Below are 25,700 nucleotides of genomic sequence, written 5' to 3'. Positions count from 1 at the left end.
CTAAGCTCGTCTGAGAGAGCTGTTGCGATGGCGCGTAGGCGCGTTGTAATATGTTTTTCTACTTCGTGGGCCCTATTTAACCATCTCAGACCTGAAAGCAATGTCGCGCGTTACAGCTCGGTCGTTACGCTCGTTGCCCTTCCCAGAAAGTGAAAAAAACGCTATATGTTATTTATCGATGGTCCCACAATAATTGCCCTCCGACAGGGACACAAGGTCTATCGTCTATGAAACTCGGCTTTCATTCAGAGCATCGGAACCAATGTCCCTGTAGAGGGTGTTGTGCCAGAGGTCCTGCCCCTCGTGCAACGTTCCTTCGCACGGGGAGATCGGCTGGCCGCCAGAGTTTCGGCGAAACCTTGTCTATCCCACCAACGCCACTGTTGAACAGTTCCGTCTTCAACGGATCTGCGCCGGCCGATGATGAACTGTCTGTGCACCGAACACGCAGGTCGAATTCCTCAGACTTCCTGCCTATGGGAATCAGACTGTCTACGACAGTGTCGTGCATGCTACACGATGATCGGTCAACGTCCCGCCTGCGTGGAGGACGTTCTAAAAGTGGGCGGACAATGTGGGCCACGCCGTGGAGAGGACATGTGGAGAGGACGCGAGACAATAGACTTGTACGCTATTTAAGGTCGTGCCGGCCCCTTGTTAGAGCAGTCGCCCCAGCCAACTTTGTCGTGCTGGCAGGCTTTGTACGACGAATACTCTTTCTGCTATAAAAGGTGTTATCGCTTTGTTAAAAACGATTGCCTCCTTGCTCTGTCTCTGAACGAAAGTCCGACTACGGCTACGCCGGCTGGCCAGCCTTGCGCTGGGCTCTCGTTGAGCTACTTGGCGAAATCACAACAGTGGTGACAGCGGCTGGGATACCGCGACACGTAGAGGGACTCCCCCAACTTCTTAACAAGGGCTAAAAAGTCGGAAGAGGTTAACACGCAAAGAGCAGGCGTACAAAATAACCAAGTCTGGAGCCACTGAAATATGTGCGTTTAAAATCACTCTATCACGAAATGTCCGCACGTTTGTCGTAAATACAGTCATTAAAAAAGTCGAATAATTACTAATTTAATATTAGCACGAACACAACAAAGACTGATAGCTTGTATACCATATATATGTTGTGCACATATACTTTTATAACCTCAAATAAGTGCATCACATACCTGGAGCGCACTTAACAATAATATAATTTGTCGGTTTTACGCGCCAAAACTACGATGTGATTATGGCGCACGCCGCAGTCATAATTCTTTACTTGAAGAATTAGAGAGGTATGGTATTCGCAGCATTCCACTTTCAGTCCCGAAATCTTACTTTAAGTACAGCAAAAGGCAAAAATTAACGATTCATTATCTTCTAGCTCCAGGCAATAACTACAGGGGGTATTTTATGGCCGCCAGGGCTGGGCAAAGATACTTTGAAATTGTATCGCGATACGATACAAGATACTCAGGCAAGAAGTATTTGAGCTACAGATACAAGATACTGCAACGCTGATTGTATCCGATACGATACATTCCAATTGTATCTTAAGATACTTCGATACATTGTCAAATTTGTTAATATATATCTATATATAATGCAGCATTAAACGCCTATGCACATAAATGTTCGCTTGAAAATTTATTAACTGCGGCCAATCGTGTTTCATTTGAATGAAAACTCTGTTAGCATCTTCTTGTACTTCTTGTTCAAGGTATATCTGTTTCATTCAGAAACAACTCATTGGCGTTGTTTTAGCTGCTTAACATGACAGCTCTTCATACATTTTGCTGATAGCGGTTCTTGCTTGTAGCTTTTGTAATTGATGTGAGCTAGTCGCTGCCCTACTTGCTGACCAGCAAGCGGGTTGTCAACCACCTATGTGAACTTCAATAAGAAGCCTCCGCACGACTGTGCAAATACCGCTGTAGAGTTCTACCTTGCCGGTAAACATATCACGGTTTTCTCAATAACGGATCACCGGACAAGTGTACGTCACCGAAAACATGTGCAGCCCAGAAACGTTTCAGACGTATTGTACAGTTGCGCAAAGCGCTGCAGGACGCCCCCGCTATTCACGTTATTGACACTTATAGATCCGATTACCTGGTGAGTAGCAACAGTAAAAGGATTCAGGGAAGCCTAAACAACGAAAACAAATGTATCTAAGTAAAATAGAAAAGAGGTTCCGTATCACAGCGAATATGTATAGAAACACGATGTATAGGCAGCCCCCAAGAGCTAATAATAAGTGTTGCGTTTTACGTTGAAAAACTACGATATTATTATGAAAGACGCTGTATGGAGGGCTCCGGAAATATTGACCACCTGGGGTTCTAAAACCTACATATAAACACACGGGCCTCTACCATTTTCCCTCCATCGAAATCCGGCTACTGCGACCTTCGGGCCAGCAGTCAAGCGCCGTAAGCATTGGACCACCGCAGCGGGTAGCCCCTAATAGCTACGACAAATAAATTCAGTGCCTATGAAAAATGGCGTAAAACGACTCTTTGGGACTCTCATAAGAAAAATGGAGCACCTGGTATAGCAGCGTTTCTCGAATACCTTTGCGAGCATATTTAAGATGGCGCCTAATAATTTATGTTTTATAATGCAAACTCAATTTTGCTAATTTACTTAGCAGTAACGAGAATTATCGTTACATTATACTCCAGGCACGCCCGGATTATTATATATTTGTTCTCAACATCACCTTTACATAACAGTAAATTCAAGTGGAATGTATGTAAACTTATATTCCAAGTATGTAAACTTTTATTCCACTTGAAGAAGAGCAGCAGCAGAAATGACGCAGACAGTTAAAACTAGGAATAAAGTAGAGAGATTACATTGGCAGCACATTAAAGGCATATTGCAGTAAGCAGACCGGCAGAAAAAACAATATGTAGACATAGGTAATGCATAGGATGGAATAGAAGGGCCAGCTAAGAAATAACTTCTGCTAACAATCAAATTATGATTTTAAAAACTCTTTGAATAAAAGAAAAAACAGACGTACGCCAAGATAGCGTCTGTTAGGTAAATGCTTGTTCTGTTAAATCCAGCATCGGTACCGTTGGTGCTATAGCTGTTAGAATCCTATTTGCATATAAGTGAATCTCATTGCATGTAATGCAAACTTACATTCACGAGATCCTTCAAATCGGTGAAGTGTGAAAGCCACGACAGGCAAAGCAACCCGCCATTCTTGCATTCTTCAGACTTAACGAAGCATCACACAAGAGGAACTTCGATAATGACTTTACAGCGGCATCAGCATGTGTGCGAAAGACGCAGCACGCATTGTAGTACGCGGCACAGGAGAGTGGCTAAGTGCTAAGTGTCATGCCACTGACAAAACTAAAAAAAAACGATTAAGCAAAAATTAGGCTGGGCGCAGATATTCGCCCGCTCGTCTGTCGAGACGACGCGAGCGCCACCTCGTAACTCTGCTCAACCAATATATAGAGACGTTCAGAGCTTATCGCCTATACTCGCTGGAGAACTCTTGCGCAAAGATAAAATAATGGCACTGCCTTTAGTTTTATTCCGGTGACTTAGTGGCAACAGCATCAGCTTGAGAAGCTCGAGCTCAGCCAACTTTTATTGCTTCGCACGGTGGTGGTGCGATCGCGGTATCTTGTATCTTAAGATACACGATACATTCTTCGAAGTATCGGAAATACAGATACAGATACTTGTTTTGCGAGACGTATCGCGATACAGATATAAGATACCCAAGAAGTATCTCAGATAGTATCGAAGATACATGTATCTTCGATACTGCCCAGCACTGATGGCCGCTGCTTTTTAACTTATGCATAAATGACACGGTCAAGATAAGCGGTAAATCTAATTACATAATGTACGCAAATGACACTAGCCTTTTGTTCACCGGTAACGATATGGATGTCATGACCACATTTATAAACACTTAGTTAGAAACTTGAAACGCATGGATTGAACGGAATCCCTTACTCATTAATGCAACAAAGACGAAAGCTGTAGTTTTCACTCGTGGAAGCAGATTGCTTCTCCAGACAGCATACGTATAGGTAGCGGGGCAATTCAGATTGTAGAGAGTGTTAAAACCTTAGGAGCATTTTTTAATTGCGCAACGGTCATGGGAACCTTAGATTAATAATCTAATTACTAATCTTTAAAAATGGGTGGGCACACTTGCAGGAATGCGTTTCTTTCTTCCAGTTTATGTTACGCAAATACTTTATAACAGCTTGTTTTTGTGCCGTGTCACTTATTGTCTTTTGATATGGGCAAGTACAACAGGCAGCAACATTAATATTATATACGGACTACAAAAGAAAGCGATTAGGTATGTACCAAATGTGAACTACTACGCATACACTGGGGAAATGTTTAAGCGCTTTCATATTCTCCCAATTCACAAACTTTGCAAGTATTCCCTAGCGAAAAGACATAAGCAATCCCTGTTTCATAACAACCGTGCCTTTTTGGATATCTTTGTACTGGAAACATATGCTACTTCGTACCCTGCTAGTCACCAACAACATTGGAACATTGCATTCTGTGGAACACACTTCTTGCGACGAATGATGCATTTAAATTTTCTTATGGTAATAAATAAATTACTACAGAGAAAATAAATGTTTGAAAAACTTAGTAGAATGTTATGTTGGGCGAGTTGGTTCATTGTCTTAAAATTTCCTTGTCTTCCTGTCTTTCTTGTCCTCTGCTTTTTTTTTTTTTTTTAAGATCACCACTTGGTAGTGAGCGCCCATCCCGTCTTCTTGTCTCTCCTGCCCTGTCTTTTTTGCGGTCTGCTTTATTTCAAGATGAAAAATGCATTCCACGTGACATTATGGAAGCATTTTAATCGTGAATATTGAGGAAACGGTACTGCAGTCATTAATGAAACTGTCTATGTATATTGTGCTTTGTGTAGAGGTATTTCTTAAACTGTACTTTGCAAATTGGGTAGCAAGGAAGAGCGTTCACGTATATTACAATTTGTATGAATAACATTGTTGTTCATTTATACGTCATTTGTTGTTCCTGTATATCGCACATTCTACTTCAGAATCTGCGCAATAAGAGGCTGTTTACGTATATTAGCTTTTGTGTGTACAACATTGTTGTTCATGCGCATTTTCACTTGTACTGCGCAAAATTCCTTTCGTGGTTTATGTTCGTTAATCCGTCACCCACACGTCCTCGTTGCTTCCCATGTATCAGGGACGCTCGGTTTCTCCTCAAGTGATAAACGTCACTTTTCTCCCGAACCTGCCCTCATCCATGAGATGAAATGAAATTGAATTTAATTAAATAACGCCATCTTGTGACGTCAATATGACGTCATGTAACTATGTCATTATGCGGAATCACCGCATGGTCAGAGGCGTGCCGATTTCGGAGGCAGCACAAAATCAGGTGTGGCTCAGAAGGGTTACAATGACTCCGATCCTGGAGGCAGTGCAAAACCACGGTAGGTGCAGAAAGCTTTCAGAGGGTGGAGGGCAAGGATCAGCACAACGAATGAGTTAATCACAATCACGCAGTTAATCACAAATTTACCAACTGAGCGAATGCGAATGCCACTCTCAGAACCCCAAGTCTTGCATTAGGTTTTCTTGACTTTTTGTTTACATTTAAAGGATGCCTTACTGCAGTACTTTGAGGTAGGCTGCGAGGGCGTGCCAAATGCAATTGCATTGGCGGACCTTTATTTTGAAACTGGAAGGCTCAGTCCCTCTACTTCCCGAAGGCTTTGATCCACATACGTCATATCAAGCTGTCTACTCGTTGCAACGGATGTTAAAAAAAGAAAGCATGCTGACCTTTTTCTAATCCCACACAACAATGAATCTGGCAACAGGTGAATAAAAGAATATTCAGATAAAGAATGAAATAATAGGTTTTGCAGAATACCACATTTTTAACATCCGGAATAGATCGAGATGGCTGCAAAACTGAAGAAAATCAGCGCAGCAGAGTATAAGGAATGAGATCAATGGGTGGCCATGCCAAGTTTGTGAAAGACACTTGCGTTAGCCTTAAAATAAAAAGCAACTGCGAAATTTTGTAACTGCATTATTTCATTACTGCGCCTAATTTACAGTGGCTTCTCCAAGCTTAGTTCGTTCACCGTACGCTGCTGGACTGTTGGGACCTGCGAAGATCATAATGCAATCATGAGAACTGGGAAATAAGTTTCAAACACAATACGCCTGCACTACAACGGAATACTTTTGTTCCCGTAGATCGCGCGTTCTTCTCCATGGGTTGTCTAAAAGGATAAATCATAAATTATAAGTACATGCCTGAACACCCTAGTACGTGCGGTGGGTTTCGAAATAATATAAAAATGTCATAAAGTGAAGGAAAAAACCGATAGTACACGTTTAAAGCGAGCAAACAAAACCGCAACGAAATTTTTTTTTCGTTTTGTTTCGTCGGCGACCTCTTGTGGGGTGCTGTGGAACTAATTCGCAAGCGGCTGAAAAAAAAAAAGGAGCTCCTGCGAGAGGACTCAAACCGATAACGGCGCGACGACGCTGTGCGCGGAACGCGATCGTTCAACCCATTCAGCCACGAAAGTTTTTGTTCTTTATTGCCTGGTGCAAAAGGTACAGTCGACGCCTCATTTGCGTTACGCAAAGGTTCATCAATATACCACACGCATTTGCAGGACCGTGTTTCAAAAAACGCCTTATGTAACAATGTTACGGCAATTCCGGCAAGTGAAAATGGCGTCAATCGAAAGCTGAGATTCGGGACTTTACTGACCATAAAGATAGCTGCCTTAGTTTTATCACAGTGAGCGTTTTTCTCTTGAAAAACAGGCCGTAATTTCCGTCGTTTCCATAGACTCCCCTTGTATGACCTTTAACTGCTCTGGGAACAAAATTGAAGCTTACTACAACATGATCGCTGCAGTCGTCTTGAGCGTTTCGGTTCCTAGAAACGCTCTGTGGTCTGCGTTTTTCAACATTCGCCCTCTACGCGTAAGTATTCGCGAAAAATTGGCTCGTTCCATTGAAAACACGCTAGCTTCGAGCCGCGGCGGCAATGGGCGCTAAAAATAAGGTCTCGCCTAGGATATTTTGGAGCCACATAAAGGCGCTAGGTAGGAAGCCTGTCACATTGCAACAACATATTCTAGATGAAGGGAAGGTGAAGCTCTTGGCCTAGGATTTAGTGTAACAAAATGTGGATTGGTGGTATTCAATGATCCATGTGATCAGGCGCTGTCAGTGCAGGGCCAAGAAATACCGAGGGTAAGCGAATACAAGTACCTTGGAGTATGGGTAAATGAGAGTGATAGATAAATGGTTGTACAGGAAAAAGCCTCGGCAGCAAAAGGAAAGAGGAATGCCGCAACAATGAAACACAGAGCGTTGTAGGGATACAATAGATACGAGGTGCTACGAGGTCTGTCGAAAAGTGTAATTGTTCCGGGGCTTACTTTTGGGAACTCAGTGGTGTGCATGAGGGCAGAGGTCCGATCGGGAATGGATGTAAATCAAAGGACTGTGGGACGCGTCGCGTTGGGTGCTCACGGGAAGACGACAAATGAGGCTCTGACAAGCGATATGGGATGGGCAGGTTTTGAGGCGAGGGAAGCTCGGAGCGAAATAAGGTTTGAAGAGAGGCTAAGGAATATGAAGGAGAGAGTAGACGGGCAGAGAAGGTGTTCCGTTATTTGTATAGGAAGAGCGTTGACACACAGAGAAGAAAAAGAACTAGGAGGCTCACTAGTAAATATACGGCTGGAAGTATAAGCGATATGGCAACAAAGAGCGTTAAGCGAAAACTCAGAGAGGCGAAGAGGTTTAATGGACGGCAGCTATGGAAAAAACGGTTCTGAGTAACTACCGAAAGGGCAAAAACTAAATAAGGAGGGAGGCATTTTACGATAATTCAAGGGGAAGCGCTTCACTCTTTGAAGCGAGATCGGGTTGCCTTAGAGCGGGTAGTTACAAAGCGAGATTCAGCAAAGAAGAACCATGCACATGCTGTGGGGAAGATAAGGAAACGGCGAAGCATGTTCTGATTGAATGTGCCTACATGAAGACTTGGAAACAATGGAAAGCTGAACACAGCCTCGATTGAAATAAGTAAGAGACGGTTAGAGTATTGGTGGCGGAAAATTAGAGAGAAAGGACAAAAATAACTAGTTGGAAAACTAAGGACATTGTGCCGTAAAGGGCAGAGAACTGGGCTGGGAATTTACGTGTTTCTTTTTTTACTGTAGTAAGGTAGGTTTAATAGAAGTAGAGGCATTAGGCCAACATTTAAAAAAAACATGGCTGATCCATCTGTCATAGGAATCGGTACAACACAAAAGTGAAACTTGTCTTCACAGACGTAGTTGAGCGTTTGTTGTGCATTATTTCGCCCCAAAGGCGAAGGAATGAATGTTATAGCAACAAATTATAATGTCATGCGAAGAACGGCAAGCAGCTCGAAACTTGCAAGCCGCTGCTCAAGCAGAAAGGACGCACGGAACGAACGTACACAGGATGAGCGCGAACTGTCACAGTTGTAACTTATTTCTGTGTGAGCAGCGCGCTTCTTTCGCAAAAGCGGCCGCTGCCGACAGCGAAGTGGCCTTTGTGCTCTCAACGCAAACTTGCGGTGAGGGCACAAGACGTACAAACAACCGCCATCACGATATAAGCGCGCGCGCACGAGAGACCACGCCCTGTAGAGGCGCGCTGTCATGGCAACGCGTGGGGCGACGACCTTTAAAGCGCGCCTTTCGAGCCCTTCGCGCCATCTCGCTACTGATAACGAAAACGCGCTGATGTACCACCGATCTCTGAGTACCGCCACCGGCCAATGGTGTATGTAAATAGCTAGCCGTTAGCATGGCGAAGAACCTACCGTGTGTGACCGAATCGTTTCGCCCCGCTCGCTGCGGAGTGAGGGGTCGTAAGTTCGACTCCCGGTGACAGAACTTTTCCTTTGCCATCTGGTAGTCCTTATACTTTACAACGTCATATCCGTGACGGAAATACATCAGTGGAGCCTGGTGGACCGTGGCATAAAACACTTTCGTGTGTAAAAGGAAAACGTTTTTCTATTTGTCGAGCCTGGTGGCACAATTATCACCGCCCCGTTATAAACGGGACGCTCATAGCACCCATCCATCCATCCAGAAAAGCTGCATATGGAGAGGTACAAGCAAGAAGAAGACGTGTGTACCCGCTGTGATAATAATTGTCGGGGTTTTAAGTCCCAAAATCATTACTAGCTGTGAAAAAGCTGCGGAGGCAAAGGAACAGACGCTTTATTGGAATGTGAAGCTATCACATCGACTGTGTGCTTAGGCACTACCTTCCATAAAGCCTTCGGTTTTGTGGATAGCAGGCAAAATGCGAACATGCCCTAGATAGAGATCAGTAAAATCCGGTTGAAGAACAGACACGAAATAGCATACCAACCAAATCCGTACCTAGCTTGACGCACAGAAGGTTACGCCCCGAATGAAGGATACTTTCGAAATTCATTCAAGAAGATAGCACCATCTAAAGCGCTCGGGGTCTCGTGCTGCAAGAGGGACTCACAGCAGAAAGGAGTACTCGGAGTGGCGCCGTGTCTCGCGGCACTGGTCCGAGATCTGGGTCAGGTACACCTTCGTTGGCACGGTCACGTGGTGTCCGCACACCGTCAACAAGGTGTCGTTGCTGGTGGGCGCGTATGGCTGCTTCACGCTTGCATCGTACAGCTTCATCCTCTCGTCTTGGCACTGGCGCTGTGCGACAGAGGAAGGGATACGTTGGCAGGGTGCTAGTAGCTAGCATAGTCGTGCGCACAGGAGCACCCTTGCCCCTAATCATCTGAGGGGGGCACCACACCTTTAATTAGGCGGACCTTTAATGTGCCACGCAGGTTATTGACCATAATTGTGGCTGAATTCAAGAGCTGTTCACTTCCTTTTCTTTGACATGGTTACTACGCTAGGGTTACAAAATACAGCTCAAACTTGATTTAATTAAGTGATGAGCGCGCACGATTTATTTCATTCAATCGGGAAGTTAGTGAAATCGAGAAAGAAATTGCAACGTAGTGGCACCCGAAAGCTGCAGCAGCATTTTACTCGCCACTAACACACGCCTTCGCGTCTGAGAAGTGCAAGAGGGTAGCCTGGGCATGGATCCTCCATTGCCCGGCTGGTACAGGCGACGCAGATGGTTACATGAAGCTGTAGAAATCTGCCGATGTGCAAAAGACGGGGAGAAAAATGCACCGACTGTGTGAGCAGGCAGGGCAAGAAAACTGGGACGAGACGATCAGTGCGATCTGTCGAATGAACCATTAAATAACGAAAGCAGACACCGTGTTCATCTGGGAGCATTTGCAGGGCCAACGAACCGCCACCGCCCTTAGCTTCATTTGGTACGCAACATTGCTGCTGACGGTTCAGACCGTTGTTCCTTGCATTGGCACTGCGTGCAGCCTCGTCAGAATAAAACTGTGGTAGTGGCTAGGGGGCTTGATGTTCTAACGCGATAGCCGCGGCGCACGTCCGGAGGCAACACGTATGCCTTAATATTAGAAAGAAATCGCTGCATTTGTTGCCCATTTAGTCCGGAAAAACTTCGTTAAATCGCGTGCAGCGCCATTGGAGCTTCGTTAATTCGAGTTGTTGACAACACTGAATCCTAGGGGTACCTGCCGAGGAATGGAAATTTCAGTAAAGTACAGAGGTGGGCGAGTTGGAAACAATGCATGTTTGGAAAACGTATTGAGTGGATTCAGCGCGATACAACGAGGACAGAGGTGAAGAAGGACACGAACACCGGCACTGTGTCCCTTCTTCACCTCTGTCCTCGTTGTATCACGTTGAATCCACTCAATATATTTAACTGAATCTAACTCGCCCAAATGTCAGTTCTTCTGCATACTTGGAAAAATCAGCGCGAACACGACGGAGACACAAGACGAGCAGGACGCAGTACGAGCGCTGTCTAACAACTGACGTTTATTGACACAATAAACGAACGCAACGAAAACCAACACCACGCGTGCGCAGGAATGTTAGGTCACTTCAAACTAATTGTTAAGCGTGCGTACCTCACAATGTAGCAAACAGAAGGTTTCAGATATCCAAATCACCACCCTTCATTTTGATGAAGAACGCTTCCGCGAGTTCACGAGCTCTTTTTGTCTTTCTGCTTCAACATAATGGCTGTGTTTCTGAAAAAAGGGTTACACCTCATGATCTGCAATACGCTGAAAGATGTGTTTTGGATAAGTATGGTAGCACACGGTAACGGGACAAGAAGATCACGGAGACACACACACAGCGCTAAACTTCCAACAAATGGTTTATTTTTGGGCACCACGTGGTTCTTATACACTTTTTTTTGCACACAACTTTCTCATATCGCACACGCAAACAAAATTCATTTATCGCACTTTTCAGCTCATGAGCAGGTATTGTAGCTCCTTTCTTGAGAGCGCAATCGACGGACTGCTGACACATGCACTACCAGCCTTATCTATCCATTCAGCTTCTACAATTAATCGTGTTACACCCACTCCTACCTAAGATGGCGGTATCTTGAAAGCACGGATAACATTTGCATTTTTTGCAGTTCAGAGACAGAAATCCATCTGGCGGTGACTTGTTCACTTTATTGCTATGCTCACGCAGCCTGTCGTTAATGCACCTGCCCGTCGGCCCTATGTAACGCTTTCCACAACCTAACGGAATCCGGTATACAACGCCCGTACAACAATCCACGTATCTGTTAGTGTGCTGTTTCCATGCTTTCAAGGTACCACCATCTTAGGTAGGAGTGGGTGTGAAGCAACACGCTGAATTGTAGAGGCTGAATGGATAGATAGGGCTGGCAGTGCATGTGTCAGCATTCCGTCGATTACGCTCTCAAGAAAGGAGCTACAATACCGGCGCATGAGCTGAAAAGTGCGATAAATGAATTTTGTTTTCGTGTGCGATATGAAAAAGCTGCGTGCAAAAAAAGTGTATAAGAACCACGTACTGGCCAAATATAAACCATTTGTTGGAAGTGTAGCGATGTGTGTGTCTCTCCGTGCTTTTTCTTGTGTCCCGTTACCTTGTGCTACCATAGTTAATCAAAATGCCATACCAACGAGCCCGCCTTGCAACTTTACTGAAAGATGTGACGTCGGCTAGCGTTCCTTTCTAGGAACTAGCACATAAAAGACGCGACTTCAATCAGACGGGTGTCGTCCGCCATTTTATTCTAACTTCTCTTTTCACTTCAACCACTATGCCACTTCTTCATCTTCTTTCGTGCGCTTATTGTAGACCGCTTCACTCTTCGTGACTTCTTCGATTACACCTCCTGGTGTACTACCTAAATACGTTGCCAATAGAAGCACACTCACTTTGACCCGAGGCTGCAGTGTACCACAGGTTCTTAAATATTCTGCGCTGAGATGCTGTCTTCACAACTTGGAATGGTCCGTAATATTTAGCATTTCAAGGTGCTACTCCTTTTCGTACTAGGACATATTCTCCAGGCCGGATGTGGGATATGTCACTGTTGTGCCGTTTATCAAAATTTCTCTTCATCCGGCGTTTGTATACTTTTTGTTCTTTGGCACTTGTCTCAGCTTCGGAAAGCTGGAGTTTTTCTAGGAGGCCTAGATCTTTATCTGCAAGAAGTATGGGTACTGTCCCTGTTGTAGCGAAATGAGGACTGCAGCCTAAACCCGTGATGTGCGATCGGCTATGGTGTTTCACAGCGGCCTCAAGGCAGCACTTCCAGCCTCCGATAAAGTCCGGATACATCTTCAAAAACACCTTGGTGTCTCGTATAGCCCGTTCTGCTAATCCTTTGGCTGCAGGGTGATACGGAGAAGAATATTTAATAAGTATTTCTCTTTCATTAGCCCACCTTGCTAGCTTGGCACTTCGGAAAGCAGGACCGTTATCGCAGACTAGCGTCTTGGTGTGCTTAAAACACGCATCTTTGAGCAGATTGATGACGCTGTTTGCGTCTTCTTTTCCTGCTTTAAAATCCGTAAACAGGGGGTGCGTGCTCGAGCCGACGTTTCGACAAGTGGACTTGTCTTCTTCAAGGCTGCAACTGATCCAGTTCGTCACGGCGGCCTCTCCCCCCCCTCCCCCACCCCCACTCTGGCAGTTGCCCTCCCCTTCTCTCTTGTGGTGAAATGGGCACGAAGCATATACACACGAGAGCTAAGGAAAGCAGTTGCAACCTTGAAGAAGACAAGTCCACTTGCCGAAACGTCGGTCCCAGCACCCGTTTCCCCTTCCTGCCGTTTTTTTTTTTTGTATTTCCTGCTGTGTTCTTGTGCATTCATCAATGGAAAACAGAAAAGCTTGCGGTCGTCTGACCCCTTCCCCTGTCTTCTTAAGCTCTGCAAAGTCTAGGTGAACCACTTCGAACGGTACTTTTGAATATTCGGGGTTCTTCATAACACCTGTCGATTGCTTGTACTTCACTTTGTTGACCTGGAAAAGATCGCATGTGCAGATATAATTACTGACGTCCTTTTTCATACCTGGCGATGTGAACCTCATAAGCAATTTCTTTTATGTACGCCAGAAGCCATGATGTCCATCTGATCCAGGGGTGTCATGGTACAGATGAAGAATCTGTTGAACCAGAGTGGGTGGTAGATGGTACTTTCCAATAAGAAATTGCAGGTATTCATGCCTTCCCAGAGCTTTATATTATCGATCATTTGTGGATTTTCACTCGACTCATGAACAAGTAACCTAGACAGTTCATCAGCATCAGTGAGAAGCGGGCCAGGACGGTGCGAAACGATGAAATCAAATTGTTGCAGATAGTTCATAGCAATGCGTCCTCTTGGTTGTGCCGTATTTAAAAGTTGTGTCAATGCTTGATGGTCCGTGAATAGCATGAACTTTGCCCCTTCAAGGTAAGTTCGAAAATACGAGCTGCTTTTAAGACGGCAAGCGCTTCCTTTTCTGCATTCTTAATCATGTCCTGCTTAAAGTTGCAGTCTATAGCCCGGAAACGAGACGAAAAATCTAACGCCTATAGACTGTTTGTTTAGCCGGCACAACCTGTAGGCGGCGCCGCCCGTAGCCGTCCCGCGGCGCAGTAGTTTTCTAAGCGGCTCATCTCATAGGCGGGACCCAAATAGGCCGGAGATTTTTCCTCTCGAATCCCGGCTAGTTACGAGGCCGGCTATGGAGATCTCCTCGTTCCGCGTGAGCCTAGCTACGGTGTGTCCCAACTACGGCAAGTCCTAGCTATAGGCGGTGTATGAAGCGGCGAAACAAAAAATTGATTTTAAGCCACCTTTTAAGCCCTAATCGGGGATTTGGAGGCTTAGACACATATTTCATGATATACATAATCCTTATACACATATTACACTCAGAAGTAAACCACAGAAAAATTCACAACAAACACTCGCGGATTCGAACTCGCGAACACTCGATCAGCAAGCGCGTACGCTAACCACTACACCACAGCACGTCGCGGCGACAGCATTGTAAAAGAACGGGGGTTTATATGTACCACTGGGTCGCTACACACTGGCGTATTAGTGCAGTGGATATCGTTATTATACATGCAGCGTTCACTGATACGTAAGGAGACATTTTTTAAATGACATTCGTGAAAATATATACGGGGTCACTCAAGTTATTGCTCGGAGCATGCTTGAAGCGAATTTGCGTGTTTGGTATAAAAAATAACTGTTCCGCATATATTTGGCACTGGCACCTCAGTGACATTTAAGGAATCTTAGCGTGCATAATACCCCAGTTCTATTCACGTAAGCCGCCAGCCTGTTGCCTTTCGTGGATTGAACGAGTTTTCATTGTCAAGATTCGCTTGCCGTGGGACGTGAGCTCGGAATCCATCCGTGCCAACCGCACAGCGACGTAGCCGTAGCAACGACGTAGCAACGACGGAGAATAGCCGTGTTCTAAGTAACGTCGCTGGCCGCTTCACCGCCGATGGTTACCGGGCCGGTAGCCGATATCGTCACTAAGCCTATTCGGTTTATTTCGAAGGCCGTAGTCGACGGTGCTTCAGAACAAAGCGCTCACGCTCATATGCCAGGATCTTTTACTTCTTACCGTTGTTGGCTCGACCCTCTACGCGTAATACTTACACACTGAGATGAACATGCGCTGATAACCGTGGTATTGTCGGCAATATGTATATGCGAACACGCTCGAGCGGGTGCGGTGTGCCGCGCACGCACTGCAGATGAACTTCACTTGTAAAGGAACTCATCTTGGTTCTAAACGTTGGATAGTGCACGTCGCTTCCCCTCAAACGAATGACACTATTCCCGCAGATATTATTTTTGCTTCAACAGAAAGTGCGGCCCACGTTTCGGTCGACCATGGAAGCGAGGAGGTAGAGCTGACTGCATGCAGCTTCGCGGTCGCTCGAAGGACTGCGCCGCGGAAGAAATGCCTCTCACATGCGCTTACTTTGGACGACACTCGCGCGACAGACGTGACTCGTGAAGTGGACTGTCCACGCTAAAGACATGGCGGCTCGGCATTCGCCGTTGTCTGACACGCAGTGCGCAGGCGGGAATTGGCTGCTAACATGAACAGGATCTTATATCCGGCAGTAGTTATCGCCGAAATATTTGCGACGTTCTGCTACGACTCCATCAGTGGCCATATTTTTTAGAACATCTCGATTCATGCGGGTATAGCGGTCCCGCCGCGCAATTTAAGTCACCTCATACTCGTCTCAAAGCGGAGAATTCGCTAAACTCACACTGGATGATACAATATTTTTCACATAAGTTTACTAGAATATTTTCTGGAAGCGCGAGTCCATGCAATGTACTATACGCAGTATTTGTGCGAAAGGCACCTTTATGGGCATGCAGTGCCTAACTGTATACAAGTTTCACCTTTCAATAAATTTTTGGCATATATCGCAGCGATTTATACGGCGGTACACGCAAAATTGGCGAGCTACATCCGCACAGCTGCATTTGCATGCGCACGCGACTGTTAGTTTGTTGTGCTTATAGAGTGCATGGGATAGCCTTCTGGGGTTTTTTACTTGTACACGCACTTAATTTTTTTATGTGTGGATTACTGAGAGGTGTTGCGCACACCAGAAATCCAGAACGTAGTATAGTGGTATATTGGTATAGTATAGTGGTATAGTATAGTGGTATAGTATAGTGGTGCATTAATGGAAAATGAATTTGACACCATCGAGTAATAGGTTCTAGTGTTGCAGAACTATGCGCAGATGCTAAAAGACAACGTATGGTCTATGAAGGATGCAACTTTTGGTGCAAGCTGGATTTTTAATTTTTTTTTATTGCGCACATACAAAGCGGTTTCGCCTCAGTGTGGCAGTCGTCACGAGGAACTTAAACTGCTAAACTATGATATATTATCCCAAGAAAGTTAACGTAGAGTGGTCATTTGTCGAACATGAGGGTGTTTAACGATTTCAGAACTTTTTAGGCCAATGAAGCGATGTTATTACGAGGTACACCCACCGGCGTGCGTACTTCGCGCTGGCACATATGTACGTTCCAGAGGACGGTAATTTAAGTATGCAAATATTGTTTTCCAGACTTAGGCATTGCTTACCATGGATTTAGGAGAAAAGCGTGAACGATTTTGCGAAATCTAGAAACCTCGTGGGAGCTCTACTGCTCGCACTTGATTTCGACAGCATGCCGTTGCTTTTAATAGAGCATTAAATTAGATATGTACATTTCACGGCAAATGATTCGCGCATTTGTCGAAGGAAGCATTTGTTTTTCATCATTACGAACCTATTTACGTCCACTTGAGGGCGAAGGTCTCTTCACTAATCCCCCACTGATCCTATCCAGCGTCTTCATTACTATTTTTTGTGTGTTTGTGGCATGCACAAGAACCAAGAAAGCAGTCAGGTTGCAGTATCCCTAATGCGGACTCCCTTGACGTCAAATGGCACGCCGTGTAGTGGTTGATTGTTGGCTAATGGAGTTCTAGAATTGTGTACGCAGACGTTGCGTTGGCTGGGCACGTACGCTATACTGTATTCGGAAAGTAACGTGCGTATACCAGTGTATATTCTTTGACAGATGCGCAGTGGCAACAAACACAAGAAATTGTGCACGCGAAGCTCTGGGTACCGACTTTTAATAGTGCCTAATTTTAACCACTTGGGATTTTTTTTAACGTGAACCGACTACATCACATAGGAGAGTTTTTACGCTCAGTTTCCCCTTGATGGTTTCCTAGAGTAACCACTACAAGTAACTTGGAAACTATAAGCATGAAGTGTGTTTAGACATGCGTATGAAACTTCGCATCCTTTTTTTTCAGTAAGGGCGGTTACCATGTTCCTCGTAAATGTATCGTTCAGCGGAATCATTTTTGTTGATAATGACTTGACTGGCCCTATCAGCTTCATAGTTCAACAGTACCTGCTGTGTCTAGCGTGTATAAGCATGCGAGAAACAGGTACTACTCACGTGTAAAAATAAGTATTTATTGTAAAAAAATACAAACAGCGCTAAAAGCAATGCTCAGCACTGAAGGAAACGATAAACGTGACATCCGATATTCTGGTGCTTTTGATCGTTTTTGATGTTTCAATGATCGTTTCTTTTGATCGTTTCAATGTTTCTTCAGCAGCTTCCCGCCGGCATAACACCTGGGAAACAACTGGGTATTTATCATTGCACTCTGCACAAGACGAAGCATTGAGCATACCCAGTTGGGTACGTGAGGACCTTAATACAGTACATTGTCAAGCACAAAATAATCGTATCGTACATCGTCAAGCACAAATTTCTCTAGAACTGTGCCAACCGAACGTTTCAAATTCTCTTGCACTTGATCGCAGTAGAAAGACTTGCTGTCGTACTCCCTCCAAAACTCCGGGGTCAGGCGATGGGCGGGCTGCTGGCATGTCATCCTGACGAAAAAAAAAAGCAAGAAGACACATTCGACGTTATGTTCTTAGATCATCTGCCTTTTTTGCCCATCACACAAAAACTTCTACTTGGGAAGCGGTTGTTTTCATTTTGTTGTACACCTTGTCGAATTTTGTTTAAATAGATAGCGTCACAGTTGGAAATTACAAAAGTGTTTTCAGAAGCTCCTAATGAAGCTTTGTTATAGTATTTTAACCATAAACTTACCACAGTTATGAAAGAAATCTTAACATCATTTCCTCAGAAATACTCCTCGACCTCCACGAAATAAATACATGCGGGCATTGAACATCTGACCGAAGATGACTGACTTTGTTGAGCTTCTCCATGAAACTTCCAGTTTTTTTAGAAGTGAAGCTTTGTTTAGAATGTCGGCTGCAAGTGAAAACCACAGCACAGGCGCAATTTGATGAAAATCAGGTACAAGGAAAGCAGTTTTACAATAGACTCACGATTCATTCGTTAAGTAAATAAGATTTTTAGATGGGAGTGAAACGCAAAAAAAAGAAAATGAATAAAAAACACAAGAAGAAAGATCGTATGCTCAGTTACGGCATTGTAAACAACACCACGGCCGGTGTTGCTGCTGCTGGAGACCCTGCAAGGTGTGAGCTCCTGGCCAGTTGCTCGATAAAACTGCGCCTGGCTCTTGTGTCAGAAGGTTTTGTCACCTCCAAACGTATTCAAATTCTGTGTATACTATCACGAGGATGAACAACAATTATATCCCTTATTACGACTGCTGTATGAATTTCACTTCTCTGTAATAACATTAACAATGATCAATCCAACCTAAATAATAAGCTGCCAACGAAAACAACAATACTCTTATACAACCACGGTTATATATCGCTGTTGCATCGCATGAAATGATGGATGAGAGAACAAAAATGCCATCAACTAGCTAACGTCTAAATTACATATGACGCATTACTTTACCTTCATCGAGATCAGCAATTTGCACAGGCACCACAGCTGGTGCATGATGTACTGATCACTTGTCCACACTTCACTTGGCACTGCATTAGACCAATGGGCAAATGTGACCCGAAACCACAGAAATCAGTGAAGGGGCACAGTAAATACGCAAATGTATTCATGAGCATGAATGAGGCTGGCTTTAAAACTTGTTAGAAATTAGGCAGCAAAACGCGTTTTAAAGACTGTCGCTATTCAGAAAGTCAAATAGCTGATTTTTCCTCCTAAAAACAAGAGATTCCGCTAGTCGTATCTATGAGCGCCTGATTCAATGAAACGGTACTAACGTCTTCGGTACTCGTAAGTGCAGTTTTATTACTTTTTGATTGGGGGAAAACTTTTCCGCTTCCCAAAGGTAAAAAAAAAGAAATGTAAATGCGAAGTATAACGACCTACCATGAAAGGATGTCCTATCATCATTCAACTGCTAGCAAAAATATGCTTCCTTTGATTGCCGCATTGTATCATTGGCCATAAATGCAGAGGACAGTTACTAGCCGAAAGATAAGAAGCCCTGCGAGAGCTAAAATTACACAGCTTGTCAAGCAACACGGATTGATTATCTCAGTGACACCTGTCAAGAGCGACGAAAGCCTCTCAACTGTACGAGAGTTCACAATAAATGCGATCAGCACGACAACACGTGCGCGACTATAGAGACGGATCACGATTACAACAAAGATAAGTACTCGTACGTATACTCGTATAGTTATTTCAAAAGCCGGCAATAGAATATTCTGGCAGCTCAATACCATCATTCATATATATCAGCGCAAGCATGCAACAATGTGAACGCTAACAGCACGAGCATATATGTGAAGAAAGAAGAACACTCACCCAGGCGGGTACGATGCGCCGGGCTGTGTCCGCAGTGTGCGCACCAGCGAGACAGAAATGGCGCGAAAGCGTCGTGTAATCCTGCGTCAACTGCTTGCGTGTAGCCATGGCACGTGCAAGGGGATGTCGCTATGTCCTCGCAACACCCTCTTAATATTGAGATAAGAGAATGTTTCCATGGCGGCCGAGTACCGGCTCACGCGGCACGCTCAACAAACCACACCAACCTATTAAACATCCGCCGCTGTCGTGGAATGCGCTAAAACTAACCACTCGCCCACTCGCGCCAAAAACGCAACCCCCTTCCCGTCGCACAATATCTTCGAGCTCTCGCTTTTACCTCCTTCCTTTCTTTTCTCTGCGCAAAAACAGCAGAAGCGGAGTGCAACGGAGAGCGTAGCAGCCCCTATTCTCTCTCACGCACGCAAGAGAGAGCGCGTAGTTAGCTCCATGCGTATGCCTCCTCGCAGCATAGCTCGCCTTTGCGGCTGACGCTGTCGGCGCATGCGTATACACCGACGCTTGCGCCGACAAGTTGTAACATGCGGGAGCATACGCTGAGCTGTAGCCAGGATTCTCACTTACGCGGCCCACACCGACGCGTGACTAATACTGCAGGCCGTCTATAAGGCGGCGGTGAAGGGTGCACGTTTTTTTATATACACTTGTCACGGCTAACTCCTTGTCGAAGGCCTACTATAGCCGGGAGTTTTCCTGAGTTTTGAAGCGTCCCGCCTACAGGGCATGAGTTAGCCAGGATTTGATTAAGAGTGTGTAGTAGAATAATTTATTTCAGCTCGTTTCAGCATATACCTGAAGTATAGCCCATCACGTAATGCTTCGTCTGATCAGCCTGTTTTGAGGGTTTCTGGTGCAAAACTGCTCCGGTTGAGTATTGTGATGAGTCCGGTATGCGCAGGATGGGATCCGACGATATTAGCTTTACAAGCTCACAATAGACAGCTTCGCACTCCTCGTTCCATAGGAAAGGTGCGTCTTTTTCAGTTAAACGTGTGAGGCACCGTGTCTTCACTGCGTAGTCTTTGATAAACGCCCTGGCGAAGCAGGTACCTAATAAATAAATAAATAAATAAATAAATAAATAAATAAATAAATAAATAAATAAATAAATAAATAAATGAAGTGTCCTGCCAGGCCAAGAAAAACCCGCGGAGAGTACACATCATAAGGTTTCGCCAGCTTAGAAATTACTTCTACTAACTCCCGTTTCGTGTTTTTTGTACGTCCGTCGAACACCCTTCCGAGAAATACAACTTTGTCTTCAAAGAAAGCACTTTTCTTGAAATTAACTTTGGGTTGAGAAAGGCTCTAAGGTTGAAGAACTTCTGAAAGATGATTCCGGTGCTCCTCTTTTGTATCTGAATGCACGATGATGCCATCGATGTAGACGCTGCATAATACGCCTTAATAAGGTTTCAGAATGTCAGCCATAATTTTCTGGAACCATACCGCAGAATTTTTCCAACCAAATGGTAGGTTGTTGTACTCGAACAAGTCAAAAGGGGCTATAAATGCGGTGTACTATAAATGCGCTGTACTAAAAAAGCACAATAAATGGTCAACTACCTCTGTGAAGGCACGTTTCATTTTTGTGTTATACTGATTCCTATGACGGAGAGATCAGCCATCTTTTTTTCACTGGCGCGCTCAACCGACGAGCGGCCACCGGTCTGGCGCTCCGAATTATTTTGTGGGCACCAGTACTTAAGGCATGCCAGGATATTTTTTTGGGCTTATTATTTAGCTCCGCCGTTTCACTGGGAAGAAATTTACGCTTCTTGATAAGTGTCTCAGACTCCGACACAAACGTGCGCAGGGTACCCAGCGTTTTTTAGCCGAACAACCTGCTGCACAAAACTATCATGACACATATGTATGCGGTTCTTTAGGGCGGACTGTAACGAGTTCACAACAACGGTATTCTTAATAATCTTAGAATGACCTGAAGAGTAGCTAAGCAGCGATTTCTTGGAACGTGGAGAGAAAGACCAGCAAGCGTGTTCCCGTTGCAGAAACAAATGTAGGTCCAAAAACTGCAAGGAATTATCTTTCGGTAATTCACAAGTTAAATTCAGCCCAAACGCATTTTCCTTAAATATCGTCAAGACATTAATGTGGTGAAAAGGGGCACAATCTTTTCGAAGATGAATCAAGAAATTGTCAACGTAGCGAAAAATTTTCACTACCAGATCACGTAATAATAATCGTTGGGGTTTAACGTCCCAAAACCACGACATGGTCATGAGAGACGCCGTAGTGGAGGGCTCCAGAAATTTCGACCACCTGGGGTTTTTTTAACGTGCACCTAAATCTAAGTGCACGGGCCTCGATCAAACATTTTCGCCTGCATCGAAAATGCAGCCGCCGCCGCTGCGATTCGATCCCGCGACCTTCGGGTCAGCATTCGAGCGCCATAACCACTAGACCACCGTTGCGGGGCTACCAAGGCTGCTATGCCATGCTGATAGCTTACATGCCGTTCATGACCAGAAAGTGACGGGCGCGCGGCGATAATGCAAGGAAAGGAAGGCAAAATAAATGAAGATTATTGTTGTGGGACAAAAAGACGCCCTTTTTACTCGATCTATTCTTTGAGTGTACGGCAGTGCTAAGCTCCAGGACATGGGTTCCCGAGCGCCGCAATACGGCGTCCTTCATAATCGTGTCTCAGTTTTGGCACGTAAAAGCCCGGGAATCAATTATGTTCCATCGTTCTTGGTGTTCGCACCATTCGCGCTGCCTCAAGTTATGTTCAATACGAACCAACTTCGTGCATATCAAGTTATCTGTCTGCGGCGTTGCCACGAACCGTGAGACCGATGTCCCTTTCAACGCAGTTGAGCGGACTGGCTCCCCACCAGGTGTAGCACTTTGCCCAGGGCAGCTCGTCCTGCAGGGCCTGCAGGAAGTAGTAGAAGAGGCAGCCGTCCTGGAACGCCTTGTACGCAGTGAGCACGAACGTCTTCAGCAGCATCGCCATGCCCACGCCTGCGGAGAGGGGTGGTCTCGGTGGCGTCGATAAGAGTGGCTTTGGCTGACTACGGTAAAAATAAGTGGCAGCATGTTACATTCTGTGCGACATTGGAAGGCGGACCCTGCTGCACAGATGGTTAACGCATAAATTACACAATCTAGGACCAGACTTACTGCAAGACATATTGAGTCGCAATTAATGCGAGAAACACACAATAAGTTATTTTGACGTTTTCAGCCAATTCCAATGTTCTTGCCACCTCTGCTGCCGCTTTGTGCACCTCAGGTAGTGTTGCACTGCCTCCGAGATCGGCCCGCCTTTAACCGATCGACGGTGTCATTGGATGACATTATGTGACGTCACTGTGACGCCATGATTACGTCCCGTTATGACTTCATGGTGTGACGTCGTCACCCACTCGGAGAAGGTCACATAGGGTTTTGAACGGAGCATTGCGAGAACTTACGACACCTTACGACCTCGCAAAGTCTGGCGGACGGGCACGTCGACATAACCACTTAAGGTTTTCGCGGTAAACATTGCAGCACATCCGGCTCGCCCTGTTGGATTCTTCCATACAACGAAGTTCCTTCGCACTTCGTGTTTTGCCCAGAGCTCAGATGCTTTTCGATGGAGGCGAAAATGTTTGAGGCCCGTGTACTTAGATTTAGGTGCACGTTAAAGAACCCCAGGTGGTCAAAATTTCCGGAGCCCTCCGCTACGGCGTCTCTCATAATCATATTGTGGTTTTGGGACGTTAAACCCCAGATATTATATTATCAGAGCTCAGATGCGCACAACGAGACGTGCCTTCGCGGAACCCTTCCGCCCAATTTATTAATACGGAAGCTTTAGATACATCAAACACGAAAATTGACCGTCGGCGGTGTCAACATGAGTGATTCAAAAAATCATCATCACGTGATGACGTCATTATGACGTCACATGTCGCCAAAATTTGTGATGTCACATGATGACTTCACCACATGGCATCGTTGCTAGGTCAAAAGATAGGCCGATCACAGAGGCAGTGCAAAACCACGTTAGGTGCAGAAAGCTTTAGGGGGGAGGTGGGGGAGGTCCAACACATCGCACAGAAGACAGCAAAAGTAGCAGAAGATGGCTTTCGCCTTCGAGTCGTCTTAGGTGAATGCATAACGAACCCTGTGAGCTATTTTAATGGTCTATGGTGTCTACAATGTTGACAATAATTTCTGATCGAACTTGTCTCTGAGGCATTCCTTACAGCTCATGATCACCTTCTTGGGGTATTACATCAGGGTGGAGGCGCATATTTAAGAGTTCGCTAAGATAGGTCAACACAAGTGAAAAACGAAACACGTGAGCAATAAAGAGAGAAATAGAGAGGAAGAAAGGGGTGGTGCTCGACTGCTGACCCGCAGGTCGCGGGATCGAATCCCGGCCGTGGCGGCCGCATTTCCGATGGAGGTGAGAATGCTCGAGGCCCGTGTACATGTATAGATTTATGTGCACGTTAAAGAACCCCAGGTGGTCGAAATTTCTGGAACCTCCACTACGGCGTCTCTCATAATTATACCGTGGTTTTGGGACGAATCCCACCAATTATTATTATTATTATTATTATTATTATTATTATTATTATTATTATTATTATTATTATTATTATTATTATTATTATTATTATTATTATTATTTCATTAAGAAAGACAGAAAAAGAAATAAACAGAGAGCAAAAAAGAAAGATAAAAATAAAGAGAAAGAAGGCAGGCCGCCCATCTCCGTACTTCCTTCAGACTTGGCACCACTAGTGCTTAATTTTTTTTTATAATGAAACAGGCACTGATAGCCGCAACTACCTGTCGGGACAAACTTATGTTTCGACTCGGCATGACTGCTAAAAAGAAGCTGCTAACTGTTTTGCCAAGCCCTTCTTTCTAGAACTGTGACAGACTGGAGCTTGTCGCTGGAAGAATGCACTTCAGTGTCTCATAATGATAATTTTTATTCCCGACTGTGTTTGTGGGAATTTACTATTGTCTTAATATTGTTTTAACTTTTTGCTGCCATTGATAATAATGACGTACTACTTACTTAACGTTAGTGACAACCTTCTTTTACCCGTTTTATTGCTTATTACTGCTAGCTATTTAACGCATCGTTCTCAAGATGTCTCCCCTGTCATAATGCCTCCGAGGCGACCCAGGTATTCTGTAAGTAAATAAAAATCAGGGCGGAGCAAAACCGTTGGACGCATAGGTCGGCAAAAAAAATTGGAGCTAACTCAGGCTCACTCAAGAAATATATTTTGCTCTGCGGGCTCACTCGGACTCAGACTCACCAAAATTTTCCTCAACCGGACTCACTCCGACTCAGACTCACCAGACTTTTTTTCTCAACCAGACTCACTCGGACTCAGACTCGCCAACATATTACTCAGCCGGACTCACTCAAATTCAAACTCACGCCTTGACCTGAGCATGAGTAAGTCGACTCATGAGTCCCTTAGCGTAAAACTAGGCTTGTTCAACCATGGTTCCAATGCTCTTTAACCCCACTATCTCACATAATCGGTGCTCTGTGATACGCCTTTTCATCTTGTACGTTCAAATACAGGTTATCAGTGGATTCAATCCAGTAAGGATATTTTTATGAAATACGCGACTCACACGAGATATTTCGTCAAGAAATTCCCGTGAAAGAGTTATTGGGGGGAGGTCATGGCAACCCCCCTCCCGAACTCACGCCTCTGATCGATAAATATTCGGGTGGCACATGAACGCTCGTGCGTTGACATATGTGTGAATAGACTTGAGTATAAACGTAAGCCGATGTAGGACTGATGGTAATGCTGAAAATGCGTTGATAAAACAGTATGTCGGCAGCAGAAGGTGGAGCTCACTCAGACTCACTCAGACTCACTCAAGAAATATATTTTGTGCTTAGGACTCGCTCGGACTTAGATTCATGAATGTTTTCCTCAACTGGACTCACTCGGACTCAGACTCACTAAAAT

At 44.9% G+C, this 25,700-nt stretch overlaps 1 protein-coding gene across 1 annotated transcript in view; it reads right to left on the bottom strand.

Annotated features, from left to right (window-relative positions):
- The window catches only part of LOC119406645 (sodium- and chloride-dependent glycine transporter 2), a 91,407-nt gene extending 68,696 nt beyond the window's left edge, over positions 1-22,711 (bottom strand). The window contains exons 1-2 of the mRNA XM_049420169.1: positions 22,541-22,711; positions 9,543-9,730 (exon numbers count right to left, since the gene is read on the bottom strand). Coding sequence (XP_049276126.1) covers positions 9,543-9,730; positions 22,541-22,711 — 359 coding nt within the window. The remainder of the gene's footprint in view (positions 1-9,542; positions 9,731-22,540) is intronic.
- Positions 22,712-25,700: the final 2,989 nt, after the last annotated feature.

The sequence above is a fragment of the Rhipicephalus sanguineus genome, chromosome 10, assembly GCF_013339695.2.
Source record: "Rhipicephalus sanguineus isolate Rsan-2018 chromosome 10, BIME_Rsan_1.4, whole genome shotgun sequence".
Classification (NCBI taxonomy): Eukaryota; Metazoa; Arthropoda; class Arachnida; order Ixodida; family Ixodidae; genus Rhipicephalus; species Rhipicephalus sanguineus.
The sequence above is the reverse complement of the archived record's forward strand: the minus strand, read 5'-3'. Positions and strand labels throughout refer to the sequence as shown.